The sequence below is a fragment of the Trachurus japonicus genome, chromosome 14, assembly GCF_045865225.1.
Source record: "Trachurus japonicus isolate A0001 chromosome 14, Traja_1.0".
Classification (NCBI taxonomy): domain Eukaryota; kingdom Metazoa; phylum Chordata; class Actinopteri; order Carangiformes; family Carangidae; genus Trachurus; species Trachurus japonicus.
In genome coordinates, this window is record NC_140920.1 from 25,143,140 (window position 1) to 25,163,633 (window position 20,494).

Sequence of the window (20,494 nt, forward strand, 5' to 3'; positions counted from 1 at the left end):
CGTCACTGATGGAGCCACCAGCCCGAGGGCCAGACTCTCCACCATCCATTAACTCTTCCTGCCGAATCAAATGTATCCGCTGAGTGCAATAAGTGAATTCTATGTGCTGTGCCGATTCTGGTGTATAGAGTGACTCATACATACTGACACGCACCGCTCTTTGTGCGCATAAGTAAGTCATAACCACACTCTTCTTTGTGTCCTATTACAAAAGGAGACGTATTCTTGACTTCTCTGTCTGGTTTTTCAGTCTGTGTGCTGGAGAAAAACACAACACACACACAGGTGGGAGCTCATATGAATGCATCCCAGATTCACATGCTGCATACTGCTGTGTGTGTGTTGCTAAATCAGCAACAGGCTTAGGAAGCTCCTGCATGTGTGTGTTTTCTCTCACGTTTCTGCATGTGAGATGGAAATGAGGGAAACTGATTAGGACTGAAGCCGTTATTGAAAGCTCGCCATCGTCACTGGCGAGTTATGTGGATTAGCACATACTTTGATCTTGAACACACATACACACACATGTACACACACAGACACACAACCCCCTTCGCATGAACTCTGGCTTTCTACTGTGGAATTCAAGGTTTTCCCTTTGAGTTGCATGCTCCGTCTCTGCACAGTAACAACTACCAGCTTTACAGAGAATATAGTGAGTTTGCATCTCAGATCCTTTCTCCCATGTTATCTACGGAGAACAGATTGTGGATTTAGTGTTTTTAACAGGTACGCTTTTTAAACTCAGACCAATAACTGAGTAGTTGAACAAAAAAAATAGATGAAATAATCAAATTAACTAGTATAAAATGTCTTTCTAAATCTTTTACACAACAGGACATGTACAAAATGAGACGACTTGATACAAAAAAAAAGGAATCTTTGATCAGATCAGTATTGTCTGGGTCTTTTCTTGTGCTAACACGCAGCAAAGCACTGCCTGGTAGATAACAAGGGATGCAAACCAATTTTTTGCAGAATAAAAACAGGCTGGAAGATCAGAGGAGGCCAATCGCCAGGCTCATCTTTAGATCAGATATTGCACAAATTACTGACTTGACATATCGTGTCATCTCTAAAAGTCAGTGAAAGCATGGCTCAGCGTTGGGCTACCAAAGGCAGGTAGAGTTCTGGGTGAGGAACAAAGAGCTGCAGGTCAGCAGGAGTGGGAGTGTGACAGAATAATCAGCACGAGAAAGGGGGATTTTTTTTTGTTTTTTTTGCCCTTGAAAATCTATTAACACTGGATAAAAAGTTAGAGGATCCTAACATGAGCCTGCCATTCTTGGAATCCCCAGAGCAGCACTGCGTGAGGTCAAAGGTCAACGCCCTGCCCCTTTAAGAGACAATAAAGATGTTGGGATGCTGTGGTTCCTTCGTATTCTAGCAACTCTAAGATGTGGTCGGCCTATGCTCAGTCACAGCTTTGTCCTTTTCCTGAGAACATAGAAGCAATGTGTTATAGATTTAGTGTCACTATATGTCGAGTGTAACTATATATATGTGTCACTATGTGTGTTTGTGTCAGTGTGTTTGCCTGTGTTCTTATCTTACCCGGCGTTGGCTGAGGCTGCCCGGGCTGGTCGGGGAGGGGCTGGGAGAGTGAGGAGTGGACAGCTGACTGGCCGGCATCCCGTTCACTGGAGGGAGAGAGAGAGACGGAGAGAGAGAAATTGATCAGGAAGGGTGGGGTGACAGGGGTGGAGACCGGGACAGAGAGAGATATTGAAATAAACGATCCTTTCGGTGCAAATAGATGTTTTTTAGAACTGATATATTTCTGAGTGTCTAGCAGCAGCCCACGCTTCCGCCCTCAGCATCCATCCATTCACATGAACGAGGCAGAGGAGGAGTAGGAGGACGACGATGACAGGGGGAGCAGGAGAGAAAGGAAAAGAGCACTGAAGTCCACACTGCTCTTTTTTTTCCACTTCAGCTAAAATACAAATCCTGTTGCTCCAAATCTCCATGAGAAACAAGCCGGTTCGATGTGCATCTAATAATGAGAGCACAGCACGTTCCACGCTTGGAGTGCAGGCTGGAAGTCAACATCACAACACCAGGCTGTCCTCATTTAATGCACTAGTGACCTCAGCGTGGTCCACTTCTCCAGCTGCAGCAGCACAGCACAAGAAAACCCAGTGGCATCACCTCATTAAACAAGAACATTAGATAAATCAATGCTGCACTGTCAGAAATCATGTAAGTGATCATAAATAAGTCAATAAATCAATAATTTATATATATATATATAAAAAAAACGCCTGATAACATCGTTAGCCTGCACACTTGCAGCATGAATTTAACTGGAAACATGGGTGATGGTCTCTTGGCAACAAGGTGCAGCTTCAACTGGAGTCAACTCTATAAAACAGCAGTGATTTTACATATAAACGGTAAATAAAACGCTGAATGAGATGTAAATGAGATGCTTCATCCTCACTGAGGAGGAATCTAGAAATATAGATCCACTGTCTGCAAATCAAATCACACCCAGGTTCCCTATTTCACACCACTTCCCAGCTCTTTGTACTATTGGTATTATGATTATGATCTTCTCATCATTTTTACAATCTCCAACGCATTTCTGCATGTAAACAACATCTCATTGTCAGCCTCCACCTATAGCACCACTGTCAGAGCCAGTCCCGGTCGCTGCAGCAGAGAAGTGAAACCTATGGGAGATGTAAGTGGTCCAACCTTCGCTGTTTTATGTTTATTCCCCAGCGGAGATCAAAGAACTTTGTGAATTATTCAAGACAAAGAAGATAAAGCCCCACGGCGGATTAAAATAGCACCGGCTGCCATGCGCGGCGACTACCGGCTGTCGTTGTACCGAACACGCCGTGGAGAGAGCAGTGAAATCGGGCTACAAGACGCTATTGTCTCCGCGTTGAATTCCTGGACGTCTCCATTGATGAAACTCGGCATCAGCGTTACGCACACAGACAGACACTCCTCCCCGGTTACACAACGGCACCGTTTAAAGCAATCTCTCTTCATATATATACTAATAAAAAAATTTAAAAAATCACAACACGGCTAAATCAATGATATTCACAGTCAATGGAGACCAATGGAGAGTCATGGACACCGCGCGTATAGGCTACTGTCCGATAAAGGAACACATAAAGTTTGCCATTTAAAAAGGGAAAATTACAATTACTGTTTCACATTGAAGCCCAATAAATGTTCTTATCATGGTTCCTACCTTCCACTTCCAACATGATGGAAAAACACAGTGATAATCCAGAGAGAAGAAGAAGAAGAAGAAAGAAGAAGAGGATGAAGAGGAAGAACAGCACCTCTGTACGCGCTCCGCCCGAGTGTGATAGTAAACTGTGGTGAATGGGAGAGACGGAGCAGAGCTGTACTACACGGAGAGGCGGGGAGGATGCTTGCGCAAACTCTGACGCGCACCGGGGACGGAGAGAGGCAGAGAGAAGAGGAGCGAGGGAGAGAGAAACCAGCAGGGAAGAAGTTAAAAAAAACATATGAATTGATATTATCCATGCCAGGAAAACTATGCAGAGGTTTCGGATTTGAACTATATGAGATATTAGTGCAGAATCAAATGAATATACATGCTTTTGAAAAAAAAAAAAAAAAGATTGCTGCACTATATATGCTGCACTATATATGCTCTGCCTTCAGGGTTTTTTTTTCTTATTCCTGCGGTTAGTAGATGTGAGGTCATGTGGAGGTAGAATGAGGCCTGCAAGCAGAAACATCACAGGTTCATGTTGTGGAGAAGATGAATCAAGTCTGGAGCAGGAGTTGAGAGCATGACCCTCTTAAGCTGCTTTGGACAAAATCCAAATGGTTGTAAAGTGATGGGTTCCTGCTAGATTTGTGTGGCAAGGAGACAGCAGTGAGGTAGCAACGCAACCAGCCACAGAAGACGATGTGTTTCAGCTTCTCTCACACAATGGCTGCACAAAAGTGAGCTGTGCAAGGAGTGTACATGGAGAAGCACCTCATTGTGCGTGCCTGTCTCCAGCTGTGCCCTGTGCATGATGATACATAAGCTGCATATTAAATTTCACATGGTCTCATGGTGAGATATGCAGCTAAAATTAGTCTGCTGGTGGTTACCTAACAGTTTTTTTTTTGTTGTTGTTTTTTTGCAGGTTTACTTGGACTTAACATAGCAACACCTACGAGTCAGTCAAAGTGTTTTCAATGTGGATGACAACACGCTTCTACTCTACAGCCAAGTCAACAGCTCTGTGACGTAACAGGCTCTAACACCAAACACAAAGTACAGCTGAGGCTGATGGGACTGTTATTGGTACTGCAGCATCTGGAGCAGCTGAGACTTTGACCATGACGGTGCTAGATTAGGGGTCTTCAACATTTTTCAGGCCAAAGACCCCCAAACTGGTGGAGAGATGGAGCAGGGACCCCTACTATATTAAAAAATGATGTATTATATTAAACTGGGCCCAGTATATACAAAGCTTGTTATTGTGCATTCAATACTAAGCTTTTCAAATAGGTTCCTATATTCATGTTGCATGCTGCATAACCATGCAGACAAGCTATTCAAATTTACATTTTTATTTGAAACATAAATGTGGAAACCCAGAAGATATAAAACAACCAAAAATGTCACAACCCCCCTGCAGTACCTCCGCGGACCCCCTGTTGAAGACTTAGATGAACAAATACAATTCATTCTGAGGGAAGCATGAAGGTCTGGACCAGATTTCATGATGACACATCTGAACCACAAATGCCATCTTCACAAATAGTGCTGGAAGAAAACTTGCTTGTCAATCACCAGAGAGATTCAAATTAATCCTCTGTGGACCAAGAATGGCTGAATAAAACTTCACAGCAATCCATCAATAGTTGTAGACACGTCAGTCTTGGTAGAGAGCATCACAATAAGAACATGGGCTGTAAACGAAACTAAAAGCGCCAACTATGGCAAGCCACATAGGTCAAAGGAGTTTCTATTTAATATTGTCAGATTGACAAAGACAACCTAACGTCATCTCGGGAATTTGAAATCAGCATGCTGCTGTTTTTTCTTCTTCTCCATTTTTTAAAACTGTGAAACAAAGCAGCTTTCTTGGATTAATGAGCCTTAATGACCAGCCAATTACATGCTTCCCTGTCTCTTACCATATGTGCTCCAGGTCTCACATGTATTATCACACCTTTATTTTAAGAACTATGCCCTGACATACACACATTGTGTAGTGCAAACAGAACATGTGTGATACAAACACATGGTTCATGTGGACACAATTTAAAGGGATAGTTCAACATTTTGGCAAATCGTCCCATTGCCATAATCCCTACAGTTTTAGGAGTAGGTTTGTTACTTAATTGTCGGTGCAAGCTATTTTTAGAACGGCCAAGCCGCGAGCTGCTCAGAGCTACCTGTTATGTTTTGCATGAATTTGCCTCGAAAACAACTCCGTCTTGTAACGTTCCGTTATTATCTCATAGCGTGGTGAATGTGCAGGTCACAACTTGTCCACAAGAACGTTTTGGAGTTGTTGGATTGTGTATTTGATGAGTTTGATGAGGGAAACCAAGTAATCCCATTAGCCTCCGTAGCGTAGCTCTGAGCAGCTTGCGGCTCTGCTCCGCCGTTCAAAAAATAGCTTGCACCGACAATTAAAGGTAACAAACCTACTCCTAAAACTATAGGGATTATGCGGCAATGGGCCGATTTGCCAAAATGTTGAACTATCCCTTTTACAAATGTGTTCTTCGAGGGCAGTCAAAAGGCATTATGGGTAATTCAGCGCATGAAATATGTGAGTTTAGCAGGACTACACCCCCATGACACAGTGGGACTATAAAAGAGGCAAAACCCAATCAAAGATTTTGAAAGCAGATAAGTGGAAAGTGTTCACACAATGCTGTTTCATAAACACAAAGCTGCCTACAGACATGTGCTTATCTCGCCTTTTGTCCAAATATCAATAAATATCAATACTGGCCTGGATGTGAATTTATTCGTCCTCACATCCTCTGTTATCTGTTGCCCTCCCCGTGCTTATCTGCCTTCAGAAAATACACGCATTCCCCTGGTGAGCAGGTTTTTATATGAGGTGGCAAAGAAGGCTGCACACATCATCATGTGATCACGACTGATCCTCTGGAGACACACCAGGAATTATCTGTGGGTCGGCCGCCCCGCGAGCTTTCGACGTAAAGTCTCTCCCCCCGTCACGAGGAGTTGCTCATGACAGAGCGAGGGAGAGGAGAGACCCCCAAGTCTCAGCGTGATGCTTGTTGACACCATCTGGAGTTCTCTGTTAATTTTAGCTGACATGCGGCATCAGAGGAGAGCAGAGAGACAGATGGAGAGACAGGCAGAGAAACTATGTATGAGTGCAAATTGTTTTCTCACTATTATTTTGGGTCTGAGTGTGTGTGTGTAGATGGTGAGCCAGGGGGGTTGTGAGATCATCGCAGAGTGAGGCTTCGAGTGATGACAGCGTATGGCCCGACACGCAACAACCTGCCCACACACACACACACACACACACACACACACACACACACTGTATGCATACAGAACATAATGCAACATCAGACCCTCGACAGTACGGGTGGAGTGTGTTTTCTCAGCGAGGCGACATCTCTCTGTTGCAGTTGGATCAGTTGATGTCACCACTTGATGGCCAATCAGAGTCAAGATGTAATCCGTATCTTAAGGTTTCATCACTTCAAACCCATCAACATATGTTAATGCTTTCATTCATATCCCAGTCATTATTATGTGATTACTGCATAATGATGACAAAGACCTGTGATTCACTGACTATTGAGACCCGCTGCATGATTCACCTGCCGACATACAACACAGAAGTCTCTCTGTGCTCCGACGGTTTTCAATAAGAAGAACACTTTGTGCAGGGGAGCAGCCTGATGAGGTTTTTTATTATTACAGTGTTTCTGAATTGATTCAGCAGATTTCTCTGAAGGCTCATGTTCTTGAACCAGACCTGACGAGACAAAGTGTTTTGTTGAGTCATGATGAAGCAATAACACTGACTGAAATGTCTTACAATTTTTTTCATTCATCCTTTTTTTTTCAAGTTTCACTTTCAAATTTTCTATATATTTTACTTTATTTGAAGTATTTCCTGTTTGTAAATGCATGATTTAAGGGGAAGTTGTTTTGTCAAAATGCAGCAAATGGGCACATCAAATGACTGTGAATAGTATATTTAGAGGCAAATACCTTTTGTGCATAAGATAATACACATATTTCACATATTTCAGAGTTCTTGTTCCTAGTTCCTGGGCAAATACTTAAACTATTTTGGACACAAATCCAGTTATAGATCCGGTAAAACTCAACCAAACATCATATTACTGTTATTTCTATGGGCTGGGACCTTAATTTGAAGAGAAATGTGAATTTCTGAAAGTTGTATAATCAACACGTGTAAGAATTAATTTTGTCATTGAAGTCAAGGCTGATGATGCTGGTGAAGCTGAACAGACATAAATGCTGGGACTGGATGCACCCATGATAGTTTGGGTCACTTTGTATGTTTAATTTCATATTTTAAATGATGTAGATGAGTTTCTGTTTTCATGTTTTGGTAAAATAAAAATTGATCAGTCAATTTGACATAAAAACAAACAGGAAAACTCAGGGGTCAGGTGAATATATTGTATTTCGTCCAACTTTGAACTCCTAATTATCTTCTTCTGCTGTTGAAGGACTTAGCTGGGTAAAAAAACACACACACACACAATGAGGAGCAGATGGACACACAAAAGGACACCAGGTGGTGTTTGACAGCACATGTGTTGTGTTACATCCTCTCTCTCTCTCTGTCTCACTATCTACCTCACATCTCTGTGCAGCTCCTTCGCTCAGGATTATTAGATGGAGAGATACAGAGTTTTTTATTAAGGCCTGTGTTGGCTGGAGAAAAAATGAATATGGGACTTTGAGGCCACGCTCAGGACACCTGAAGACCTGCAGTAAGGTTTCAAACTACTGGAGTCCTTTATTGTCTTTATCTCTAAGTGTGGATGAGGAATAATGAAAAATGCACTGGTTTCTAAATATCAAAAACTGGACTGAACTTTCTGGTGTCCTCACTGCTCATTTCACTGGAAACACTTCAGATAAAAGGGTTTAGAGTGGAGATGCATTTAAATGATAACTGAATAATTAATTGAATAATGAATCAACTTTCATCTAAATGCATTATTCTGCGGGCTCAATTGATTTAAAAACTTCCATCCAATTTCTATTCATAACTAATACTGATGTGATGGGATACTGATGGAAAGTTAAGGTGAATCTATCTATCTATATATTTTATGCTGACTGTCATTTCAGCCTTGACGTCAGAAGTCTGTGCACACACGCAACTAGATTTACCTCTAGAGGATGATGGATGAGTTCCAGATGTGTTCCAGATGAGATACACCTGTTAAATCTATGTTGTTGTTATAAGATGTCTGTTTTTGTTCTATTTAAATCTTTACTTTCTCTTTGTACACAAGAGTTACTTAGAGACTAAATGTTTTGAGAAAACTGTAAAAAACAAACTCAAAAAAAAAAAAAAAACTCATCAAGATTTCCAAAATCCAAAGGTAACAAATTCTTTCTTCAGTCTGTCAAACACATGTTCAATTTACAACGATATACGACATATATGACTTCTGAGGGGCTTAAACCATCCATGTTAATGTCTATGCTTGATAAATCAATGATAATGATCAAAATGAGGATTAATTTGATGTAGATCAGTTAGTTTATTATGTTACTGTTCAGAAAAACACTTTTAATAGTTCTGGTAAAATGCAACTGTTGCATAAATCATTTGGATGAGATTCTGTTTTATGTGATTTGTATTTTTTTAATGATGAAACCTCCTTATGAACATGTTGGATAAGAACAGAACGGGCACCTGTCTGAGCCATGTGGTGCCGGCAGCAGCCAGTATCAGCTGTTATTGACTATTACCATAAAGATCAGACACACTGTCCAGGAAGTGAAGGTAAGGCCACGGCCACGGCCACAGAAACAAAAACACAAACACACACACAAACAACAGATCCCTCAGTCAGTCATCGCTCGTCACCTCCTCCACTCATTTGTCTCCCGGTACAAACTGATGATGTTTTTGAGGGATGCGCAGCTAAACAGTCAACAGCACCCCGGGAACACTTAGTGATGTTAAGCAGCGGGCGGAAGCAGTGAGGGGGGAGAGAGAGAGCGGTGGGGGGGTTGGGGGATTATTTCTGAGAAGTGAAAACCCCGGGACGGTCTGACTCAGGGTTCCAGCGAGGGCCGAGCGTCAGTCGGCTCCGCTCTCCACTGCAGGGCCGCTCCACCGGAAGTCACAGCCATATAAGGCCGTCACCAACTATTGTGTCTATGGCTACATGCTCCTACTGTGCTATGTTTCCGTGGCAACCAAGACGAGTCAGTCTTATTTCCCCCTCTGTCTCAGACTCTAGTTTTCTCTCCCTCCCTCCCTCCTTCTCCTTCTCTCTCTCTCTCACCTTCCTCCCAGACTTGCTTCAGCCGACGTGCTCAGATCAGCCTATGACTCACCCTCATAACCTTTTCCCCAAAGTTTTCCAGCCATCAGCATCCAGAACTTTCTCTTCTCACCCCAGCTGCGTCTCTGCACCTTCCTCGCCCTCTCCCTTCACATCTCAACACAAAACACATTAACAACCAGCAGTTTCCACTCCTGCAACACCACAAAGACGCTCCGAAAACAGTAAAAGTGTCTGTCTGTGCATGTTGGAGATGCTTCAGCAGCAGGTGGAAACACTTCTTTCTGTGGAGTTTCTGCATGTTGCATCACCCGGCGTCGCATCAACCCCAACCCCAACGTGTCTCTCCGTGCACGCTCCAATAGCAAAAATAATAACAGGCAGACTGAAAAGTCAAGTGCTCTGTTGCATAACCGGGTGTTTTTTTGTTTTTTTTCCACATGCACAAAAGCTCAAGCTGAACAATCAGGAAAAAGAACAACCTGATGTTTGTTAAAGCTCAAAAGCAGAGCAGGCACCCAGCCCTCAGCCGCCTGGAGCCAGCGTCAACGTTTGCCACACACCGAGCTGCAGTCAGCTTTTGTAATTGTTACTCTGTTGTGTTTCAGCACATCTTTTCCCCGCTTTGCTGTCACCTCCAAAAAAAGAAGGAAAAAAAAAAAAAAAAAGGAGTTCTTGGCTTTTTTTCGAGCATCATTATCGGTCATAAACAACAGGGTTTAACGAGGCCTCGCCATTTTATTAGCATGTCAGGTGAAGAACGGCTTGTGGGGAGCTGCAGGATTGAGTCACCAACCCCCCTTCTCTTCTCTCTCCTTTCCCTCTCATCTTCATTCCGCTCCCTCTCTTTTTTTTCACCTCTCACATCCCTGTTTGCCTTTTTCTCCACTCCCATGTGAAATCATACTCATTTGAATTCATATTCTGCATGCAATGAGACACAGCTCACAATGCACACACATTGTATGGCACATCACAGAGCTCGGATTGCATTGCAGTGGTTTGTTCGTACTGTTTTCATTTGCAGTGACTCTGCAACACTGATTAAGTAATGAGCTAGAAAATGCTAAACAATCACATGGGGAAGTATCAGGATGCATATGACTCCCAACTGTGCCCATCAGGTCTGAGATGCTGCACACAAAGAAGCACGCAAACGCAAGGAGACACACGCATTCAGGGCAGTGACACCATGTCCGATTTCATTAAGCATTTAAGTCCTTGAGAGGAAGAGGAGGCAAATAGAAGAAGAAAGAAACTTATTTTACTGTCTTACAAGAAGCAGGGGACTTGCTGCGCCGTGATTGGACGACGGTCCTCGGGGAGCCTCGGTTCAGAGAGCCAGACATCTTCCCATAGTTCACCGACTTCATCATACGACACTCTGAAAGCACAGAGACAAGACGTGGTTCAGAGACCATTTGCAAAACACAGATTCCTTCACATTGATTCACTAATCCACTCAAATAAATAAATAAATGAATAAATAAAAAAAGTCAGACATAGGGAAGAAAAAAAAAATCCAGGGACTATACGGTGTTTAAATCCACGTGTAACAAATGAATAGCTGGAAGCAAAAAGAGGATAAAAGCTGCTGCACTCCTGCTGCTGGCACAAACACACAGGAAAGGAGGATGCACCGGAGGAGTGAATATTAAGCGTGTGCCACTGTGGTATGACCTTGTGTTTTGTGACACACACCTTAAAAAAAAAAAAAAAAAAACTAACAGCATAACAACTGAACATTTCAGAAACACAGTGTGGTTCTAAGCTACTGCTGTTTTTACTGTTTTGATTGATTTTGACCTTCAGTCATGCAAGAAAACACAAAAGCACTAATGTATCAACACAGCTGTAATTGGTCTTACCTTCAGGTCCCCCCCTGCAAAACTGAGCTCTGACCTTCACTGGGCTGCCTTTCCAAATGTAATTATTGTGGTGTTTCAGGAGTGACAGCTATGACTCACGGAGGTCTGATATTTCACAGACACACTGTCCTGATAAATGAGCCATGTGATGGTACACACACACATACACATACACATACATAGACACGCACATAGACACGCACATAGACACACATGCCCAAACTTTGCTCCTCTCCTGTTCATTAACCCAGCCCCATTATACCTCATTACCATTTTAGACCAGCGGGGAGGCAAAATTATACACAGTCTGGTGTGTGTGCATCTCCTTGTCTGCACGTGTGTGTGTGTGTGTGTGTGTGTGTCTGTCTGGGTCTCTATGTGTGTGTGTGCAGTCGTTGTGGCCCAGTGAGTAATGTACAATGCAGAGTGTTAACATGATGACAGTGTGCCAGCGCTGAGGCAGAGGCGATAATTATAGTGATGCTGAGAGGAGGTGAAGCTGTCTGCAGCTCTGACTCCGACTGTCTCGCTCCCTGTTTCCTTTGTGGCTCTGCTGCTCTGCTGCTCTGCTGCTCTCCTGTCTGTCCCTGTCTCTGCCTCTGTCTCTGCCTCAGGCCTCGTGCTCTCTGTGTTCCAGGACATGAGGAGGTGTCAAAGTGTGCTCTCGGTCCTCTGGGACATCGGGAAAAAAATACAAAGAGTGTGTTTGTATGTGTGTTTCGTGTTATTATCATCTCAGAACTCTGTTTATACGCATAATCCACACAATTAAAGGTAAAGTTCTGAATTAAGTGATTGTATGTCTACAATATAGACTCCATGGCCCAGAATTAGTGTATGGATGATTATTTCAGGGTGAACAACAACAAAGTATCTGCACTTTCCTACACTTAAAAGACCAATGTTGTACTTTTGGCTTCGCTGCATCTCAATGACGAATTTGTTGTTTTGAGGCAAGACTTAAAATCAGTGGAAAGCATTTCTTTTATTTTTCAAAAAGGTAAAAGACCATAAGCTGTGTTGGTTACAGGAGGGAAAACAAAACAATCACAGTCGACTCCTCCTCTGTCAGTCATGTGGAGCTCAGTTTGAACCTGACAGTGTCCTCATGATGGCTACGTCACATTAAGATGAGGCAGAATATCCTTCACCTCACCTTTAGTCCATGGTTGCATTTCTAGAAATAAAGAAAAATTCTTTTAGTTTTGCATATCTGATGTGTTTACCTGAACCACACCTCATCACTGCCTACAAAGAGACAACATCCAACTTTAGAAAGCAAGTCAACATTGGTGGAATACTAGATACATGTTTCATTAGACAGCTCCTTCTGTTGATTCACTTGTTTTTATGACCATCTCCATTGGCAAATTTGACAAGCTTGTTATTCCACAGACTCTACAGTCAGTCATTAGGTTGTTTCAGATTCATTAGCTGTAAATACACCGTGGAACAATACAACGGTGTGATGACTTCAAATCTAGGCTAAACAACTTTCCCTTGGGAGTAATATTTGACCTCAGCTGTGTAGCAAGTCCACCTCTGCTTCCAGTGCGACTACTTGCAGTTTCATTGTTTCTGCACATTAATCATGCCTCATGTGGTGAGCAGAGCAGAGTCCTATCTAATGACCTTGCACACAAACTGCCAGGAGCATTTAGATGATGTCGCTTGCTCCTATCCTATCTTAAACCTACCTTATAAATTAGATGTTAGCAGTTAGTTATGTTAGCAGCAAAATTAGGCACATTTAATATTAATATTTTTGATGAGAGTTGAAATGAAATTTTAAAAAGTCAAACACAGAGCAAATGTCATGTAATATTCTCCTGACTCTGCGTTGGTGAATTCACCATGAAAAACTCGCCAGCCTGCAATGGATTACAAGGGATTATGGGAATCTAAGGCCAATAAACCTGTTGCCTCAGATGGACAGACATAAAGAAAAGCTACATCTGGAGGAGCCTATGAGACGGGACGGGCCTTGTTGATTAGTTATAATGTACAAGACTTGAAATGCAGGAAGATAAAAGCTCTAATTCTCTCAGAAGCAGACGGCAGAAAACAGAAGACAAAAACACTGGGCGTTCAGTCTGCACACACAGTCCTCACACACACAGCAGATAATGAAATTTACATCACACTAGTCACTGTGGTTACATGGATGAGAAAAGGAGCTTAAGTTGCAGACTGAAAGAGATGCTCCACTACTTTGCTACAGCTGGTTACTACAATGTAAATGCAGGTACATTGGAAACACCTTGTTGCACGTAGGAGGATATTTTGTGGTGACCAAAGGAAAACAGGCTAATGGAAGCAGCTATTGTGCGAATGGAAGTAGAGCAAAGGGGGAAGAGAGGGAGGGAAAAAAGACAAAGAGAGACAAAAGGGGGAGGTGGACACTGGTGACCCAGGTGGGTTGGATACAGCGGGGGGAACAAATGAAATGAATAAACCTTTGAACAAAAGCCAGAGCACACTCATGTAGGAGACAGGAAGCGAGATGAGAGGATGGGAATACAGATGAGCGCTAAATGGCAGGAGTCTTCTGCAACAGCGATGGAGAAGAAGAGGGAGAGACAGACAGAGACACACAGACGGCCGGGTGAAGTGAGGATAAACGTATCCTCAGTCGAACCGCGGCAGCGAGACGGGCAGAGAGGAGGAAGAGGAACAATGAGACAATAGGTTACATGGTGGCCTAAGTGCAGCGGGCCGCTACTTCCAAGAAGAGAGAGGAGGGGAGGCACAGAGAGAGACAGAGAGAGAGAACGGAGCGTAATGAAGTGAACAGCCTACACAGTCCTCTGCCACCTGAACCAGGGAGATGTGTCATATACAGCAGAGATAAGGAGAAAGTGTTGTGCAACTGAGAAAATAAGAAAAATATGATATTTTTTACAAGTCATCGTTGGATAGAAACATATTCTGACTAACAAGCAGAGAGTACGGCTGGTTGATACAGACTAAATCAACATCCTGATGAACACATAAGATATTAACTGATACATCATCGTTTTAAGACTGTTCGACAAAATGTCAAACAGTACGAAGAGACGGTTTAGTCCATTTGATGAATGTCTGTGGGTCAAATAGCAGCTTCCCTTAAAAGGGTCATTGGAAAAGAAAAGTTCTCTCAGTGAAAAGACATTGAAAGACTTGCCCCCCAGCCAGCACTGTGACCATTACACCAGAGCTAACAGACAGGAAGTAGGAAAGAAGTTTAAAGGGACAACGAGGAGAAAAGCGAAGCATTTTCACACTACATTTATGAGCCTCCGCGCGCACCGTGAAATTCTTTGACCGGGCGCAAGACGGACTCATGTTTTCATTCATCAAGAATTAAAGTCAGAGGTTCAAAGAGGTTCAGTTACCGTCGTAGTTCCGACCATAAACGGTGATTCAGCTGCGTTATTCTCATGACTCGCCACGAAACTGAAAGTAAGGAAACGCTGGTCGGCTCGACCAGCATTTCTGCCACCACTAATAATAACAAAATAACAATAGAGACAGAACGATATATTTATCAAAAATGGGCCCATTAACAAGTGTGGGTAGCGTAGATTCATCCACATTAACGTGAGACTTTTTTATAACCGAATAGAAACTCCTCGTTGTCCCTTTAATAACTTAATGTTTTAATACACAAAAAGTTACAGATTTTATAATTATGTGAAACAGATTATATGAAACCCTAGAGTCTGTGTGTTCTCTGTCTGTTTCTGCTCTGGTTAGATGCTTTTTAAACAGTTAGACTGTTCACTGCACTGAACTACATGGTCAAGTAAAACACAATAAAACCAAACTGTAGAAAGTCAGTCTTCATTATTATTATAAAGAATGTCTAGATGCTATATTAATGCTATATTAATACTATGACTATTCAGTGACTGTGCCTTAAAATGAGCCATCAGGGCTTCTGTAGCAGTCACTGCCTTCAGCAATGCCCCAAGCCCCGCCCACCTGGACCCAGGGTCATAGGATTAGTTTTTTCTTGGTGTTTACCTGAAATCTGCTCTACTTTTATTAAATCACTCAGACATTAGTAAACCAATCAGAGGAGATGCTCAGAGCCTGTTTTCTGATTGGCCGATTGGTCTGTTGTTGCTAGAGTCCCAAAGATAAACCTGAGAGAGGTATAATGGATGATTTTTTGGTTCCTAAAACCACAAATATATGTTCTTATGGATCAGAAAAAACAAAATAGCAAAGTGTAAAACTGAGAGGTGAGGAGAAACACAGGTGGGGACAGGAAGGAAATGAAGGAAAGGTGGAATATAAGACTGGACAGTCAGATGTGAAACATTGGAGAGGAACAGTTGCCTCACCGCTCTCATCCAGCATCAAGTCATCCTGGTAGCGGAACTTCTCCGGTCCACACGCAACAAAAATGTCCTCATCACCAAAGAAGTCCTGCAGACACGACACCTGGAAACAGAGACACGCAGATGATGCAGTTAATACTTTCCTCCAGTCGTTTACTCATCCAAGTCAGTGTCAGCTGTTCCTCTCATTTAATTCACCTCCGGCAGCTGCTGAGAGCTGTGGCATGTTTCTGCTGCTACAGCGCTCAGCGCTTTGCTCAAGGCCACAGGTTCTCCCAAAGGCCATTTCCCAGCTGATCTGCAGATGTTGACTGACAGCTCTACAGTCAGACGTCTCCCTTCCTAACTTCAAGGCTACTTCTACAGTGTATACACACAAACACACACATACACACATACACAGATACACAGAAGCTGAACTCTGTAGAAGAAACTCACTGTGTTCTACTTTGCACATGGTCACAAAATTAACTTTCCCTTCCAGTGCTCAGGTGAAAAGGCACAGCCACTGAACCCCAGGAGACACACAGTAAACAGAGCTGTCTATGTGTGTGTGTGTGTGTGTGTGTGTGTGTGTGTGTGTGTGTGTGTGTGTGTGTGTGTGTGTGTGTGTGTGTGTGTGTGTGTGTGTGTGTGACTCTGTGTGCATGTGTGTGCGTGCCTTCCTGTTTGCATGCATGCTCATGGGCGTCTGTGAACCTGTTCTGCGCATGCCCAGCATGTCCCCGAGCTGCAGGGCAGAGTTGTTTCTGCACTTTAATCAGTCTATCAGCAGCTATAATGAGACCATGCTGACTCACTCATTTTGCTGACGCTCTGCAGCACGTGCACCCAACATCCAGAGAAACAAGCAGGGGGTCTGTTCCCTGAAAACTTGTGTCTCATAAATGGTAATGAATAACAAAGAAAGGGAATTAAGAAGAGAGGAAGAGAGGGTGAATGCATACATGAGCTGCACAGAGATATAAGTAGTGTCTGACTCACACAGGCTGGATCATTAAGGAAGAGTGTTTCTTTTCATCCGAGGGTCTGCAGGAGCTTCAATATTTTGCCTGGAGGTGTCAGATTGATACATTATTCTCCAACCTAAACTCTTCACCTGCTCGTTGTCTGCAAAAGACTGATGTTATTCATTTTTCTGTGGCCTCAACCACAGGGTGTTTATTATAACAAACAGGCAAAGAAACACGCCGCTGTTTATTATTTTCTATTTGATTTAGTCGACAGTTGATTCTGTATCTGATCTAAACTCAGCGTGATTTACTCAAATAACTTTAATTATACCACCAAGGGACCCTACCATCACATTTCCATCCTGAGCCATCAATACTCCAAATTATATTTCACGATAGGCAGAAGAGGATTTACAGGAAGACGAGAGTTCATTCATCCGCTATGACAAATCTCCCACCAAAAAACCTATTAAGAGCTATTACAATTGAGGCTGCATGCATGTCTAGCACCGCCTGGAGTTAGCACATAAACACAAAGCTCCCATTATTACATTTTCATGGCAATTAACATCCAAGAATCCATTTAAATTCCTATTAGCCACCGATCAACGCCCCAAAAGAAAGTCACAGCTGATGTAACAGCATTATCAACAAAACACCCAGTAAACAGCAAAGAGGCCATTCTCTGTCTGTGTATATGTGTATAAGCCAGTGGGGAGGCAAAAAATAAGTTTTTATCTCAGACACAGACTCTCTGTGGACCGCGGATTGTTTTCATTTAACTTTTCAAATCACAGCTCGGCGTCTTGATCGTGACTCTGAGCACACATCACATGAAGGGCCACGTTTCAGCACATGCACACGTACAGTACAGTAGGTACTTGTGCATGTGTGCCTGTGCATGAGGAAGCGATATTAGTCTAGTTTCATAACGGAGTGCATATTGCTTTGTTGCCTGATATCCCCCGACACTGTGTTCGTGATTATTTCGGGCGCGAGCGGCTCGACTTCCTAACAAGACGGCGGCGATACAGATGCTGCTGCTGTTAACATCTCCCCAGCGTGTCGTGGCCACTTCTACCTATAATTGGAGTGTTTTTTATTATCACTGTACTTTTACATTATTTTTATCCTCATCACCAGTTTCATATCACTGGCTGTAGCATACACACAACTCATACTATCTGCTGTACATTGTGTTCACTGGCCACAATCAGCTCCTCATATACAATACTCCTTATCTACTATAGCAGCCCAGTGTGAAGATGTTACACTCATTCCCTGAGGAATAGTGACCCGCATTTCTCATTATTCTCAAGCTTTTTTTTTTTAAGTGAATCTATGTAATAATCTGTAAGACAATCAGCTGAAGCCCCAGTGTAAGCTTGTCATGCAATCACTGCCCACTGAGATGCAATGATTACTCAATATGAGAAAGGAGTGAGTCAGTGAGTACACTGTGACCTAAGCTTTTCAGAAATATCAAGATATTTCTCTTTGTATCTTTAATATCTTTGGACTGTTTGCCTGATAAAAGTCGCCTTCAGCTCTGCTAAACTGAGATGAAAATATTCCACATTTTTCCGTTAGTTCATAGAAATAATAATAATATAATCACGTTGCATTTTAGACCAGGCATGCAGAGATGAACAAAACAAAAGCTCCATCAAGCAATATGAGATAAAATCATCCACCTTAACCTTGAAGCTAGAGCTAGAAGATTTTTGGTATTTTTGCCTTTGTAAAAAGTTAAAGGTCTCGTATAATAGTAAAGTTTCATGTCTGATGTCAGATCAAGGTTCGGAAACACTGTAAAAGTATCAAATCCTCAGTCCACAGACAAAAGCACATAGCTTGTATTCAGAGAGTGATACTTAAAATGAGCTGCCAAGACTTCTGTAACTTTGTGATGTCACAACAAAGCAGTCATCACTCGTCTCAGCCATGCCCCAAGCCCCGCCCATCTAGACTAACCATTCAACCTTTACAGCATTTGGTTTCTCTGTAGTCTACCACATTTCTGTTCAATCGCTCAGAAAACAGACAGCCAATCAGAGGAGAGGTTCAGACTATCCTCTGATTGGCTCTCTGACCCGCTGTCAGTAGAGTAAAACTTCATTGAGACGTTTTTGGTTCCATATCCTCTCATGTCAAAATTTTAAATAAGATGCAGAAAAAGTGTAAAATAAGGTGAATCACTTTACAATCATTTTTAATCTGTTCAAACTTATCAATTAAAATTTCAGCTCTAAAATAATGATAATTTGTTAAAAATCCTCAGTTTGCTAAATGCTAGTACTCCGTTGTCTATCTGATAATGGTTTTTTTTTTAACACTTTATTTGTTTTTCAGTTAACATATAAAACAATCATATTCTCTGTATTACAAATAACTATAACAAACAGTCCCCACAATAGCGGAGACAGATCAAACCCAAAATCAACGTGACAAACTAGTGTCTATCTGATAATGTTAATGACAAAGTGAACTTTCTTCCTTAAAGGAAACTACTGTTGGACGTGTGTTTGACTGACCGGCTCCTCAGGCCTCGACTGCTGCTGCTGCTGTTGGATTTAACCTGAAGGACGTTGCTGGAAAGAGTCTCTTTGAGGCTCATCCCAAGATAGAAACTACAGCGCAGCACCAGAAATGTCGGTGATAGACAGAGAGGACACACACAGAGTGTAATCAGTGTGATGAGTCTGAGGAGGAGAAGTGAGGAGACAGAGGGAGGGATAGTTTTCATGTAGGGCAGCCTTCGAGGGCAGCGTCGAGCTGAGGGTAAACTAATATGGAGCAACACGCCAACACATACTTTGCTGTGCTCTGAGAAGGGCGTGAAAAAGTATGGTTGCCATGGCGATAATGCCTTCTAGGCATTAGTGCATGGCTGGTGCATGCCACCGACTCCACGATGTGCACACTGTGATAGAGAGCTCCATCATTCATATTTTATCTACTATGGGCACGGTACGCTCCAGAACTGTGTCATTCACACAAACACATACAAGAGGGAAATGGCCTGGTTAACGTTGAAATACTCACAGCATCTTCTGTGTGTTTTTTGTTGTTTTTTTCCTTAGGATGATGCTGAGCAGAAGAAAGTGAAATGCTCGTAAAGACAGATGGACTCAATGAATGATGGAGAGGAGAGGGGGAGCTAAAACAGATGAAAATAAACAAAAAACTGAAAAGTCAGAGATGAAACCAAATCCTCCGAGTCAGAGAGGAAGCAAACAGACAGAGGGAAGAGAGTAACAGAGGAGGAGATCTATTCCTGACTGCTGCTCCGAGCCCAGTGACAAAACAAGCTGCTTTGATGTCTCTGGTGCTGCGTTCTCACAGAGAACCGGCGCGGTTACACAACATCCAGCGCTGCTATAAAACAAGGACAGGAAGAAACAAACAAGAGAAACAAGAGGAAAAGAGAGCGGCTAAAATAAGACGATGGGAGAAGAGCAGGGAGGGGAGTGTGGAAATTGGCAAATTCACAAGCCTGCCATCACCTTTCACACATCTTTATTAAAGCGGTTCTAAGGTTGGGTCACAGCGATCACACCACTTCCCAATTTTAGATAGGATCTTCACATTTTCATGATATTACTTTAAAATCAAGTAATGCGGAGGAGTTGACAGCTCTACAGACTGTCTATCACATCTCACGTGACCAAGAAACTCAAATTCCCACTCCTCAGTGCCTGCTGCCACCATGACTGACAGGATGGCTTATTATCTGTCATGGTGCTAACAAATAAGGGGAAGGACATCTGCTTAATATGCAGCTATATCCAGCTGTTCCAACAGAATTACAGAGAAAGGCCTGCACAAAAAGACGATTCAAGAGCTG

General features: G+C 42.6%; 1 protein-coding gene across 6 annotated transcripts in view; it reads right to left on the reverse strand.

Moving 5' to 3' along the window:
• dclk1a (doublecortin-like kinase 1a) overlaps positions 1-20,494 on the reverse strand; it is a 51,554-nt gene that overhangs the window by 16,911 nt on the left and 14,149 nt on the right. For 4 of the 6 annotated variants that reach the window (XM_085798559.1, XM_085798560.1, XM_085798561.1 and 1 more), the window contains exons 4-6: positions 15,698-15,797; positions 10,778-10,885; positions 1,555-1,640 (exon numbers count right to left, since the gene is read on the reverse strand). In XM_085798559.1, the coding sequence (XP_085654685.1) occupies positions 1,555-1,640; positions 10,778-10,885; positions 15,698-15,797 (294 nt within the window). Of the gene's footprint in view, positions 1-1,554; positions 1,641-10,777; positions 10,886-12,525; positions 12,547-15,697; positions 15,798-20,494 lie in introns of all 6 variants that reach the window. The other 2 variants (XM_085798558.1, XM_085798556.1) reach the window with 1 other exon arrangement.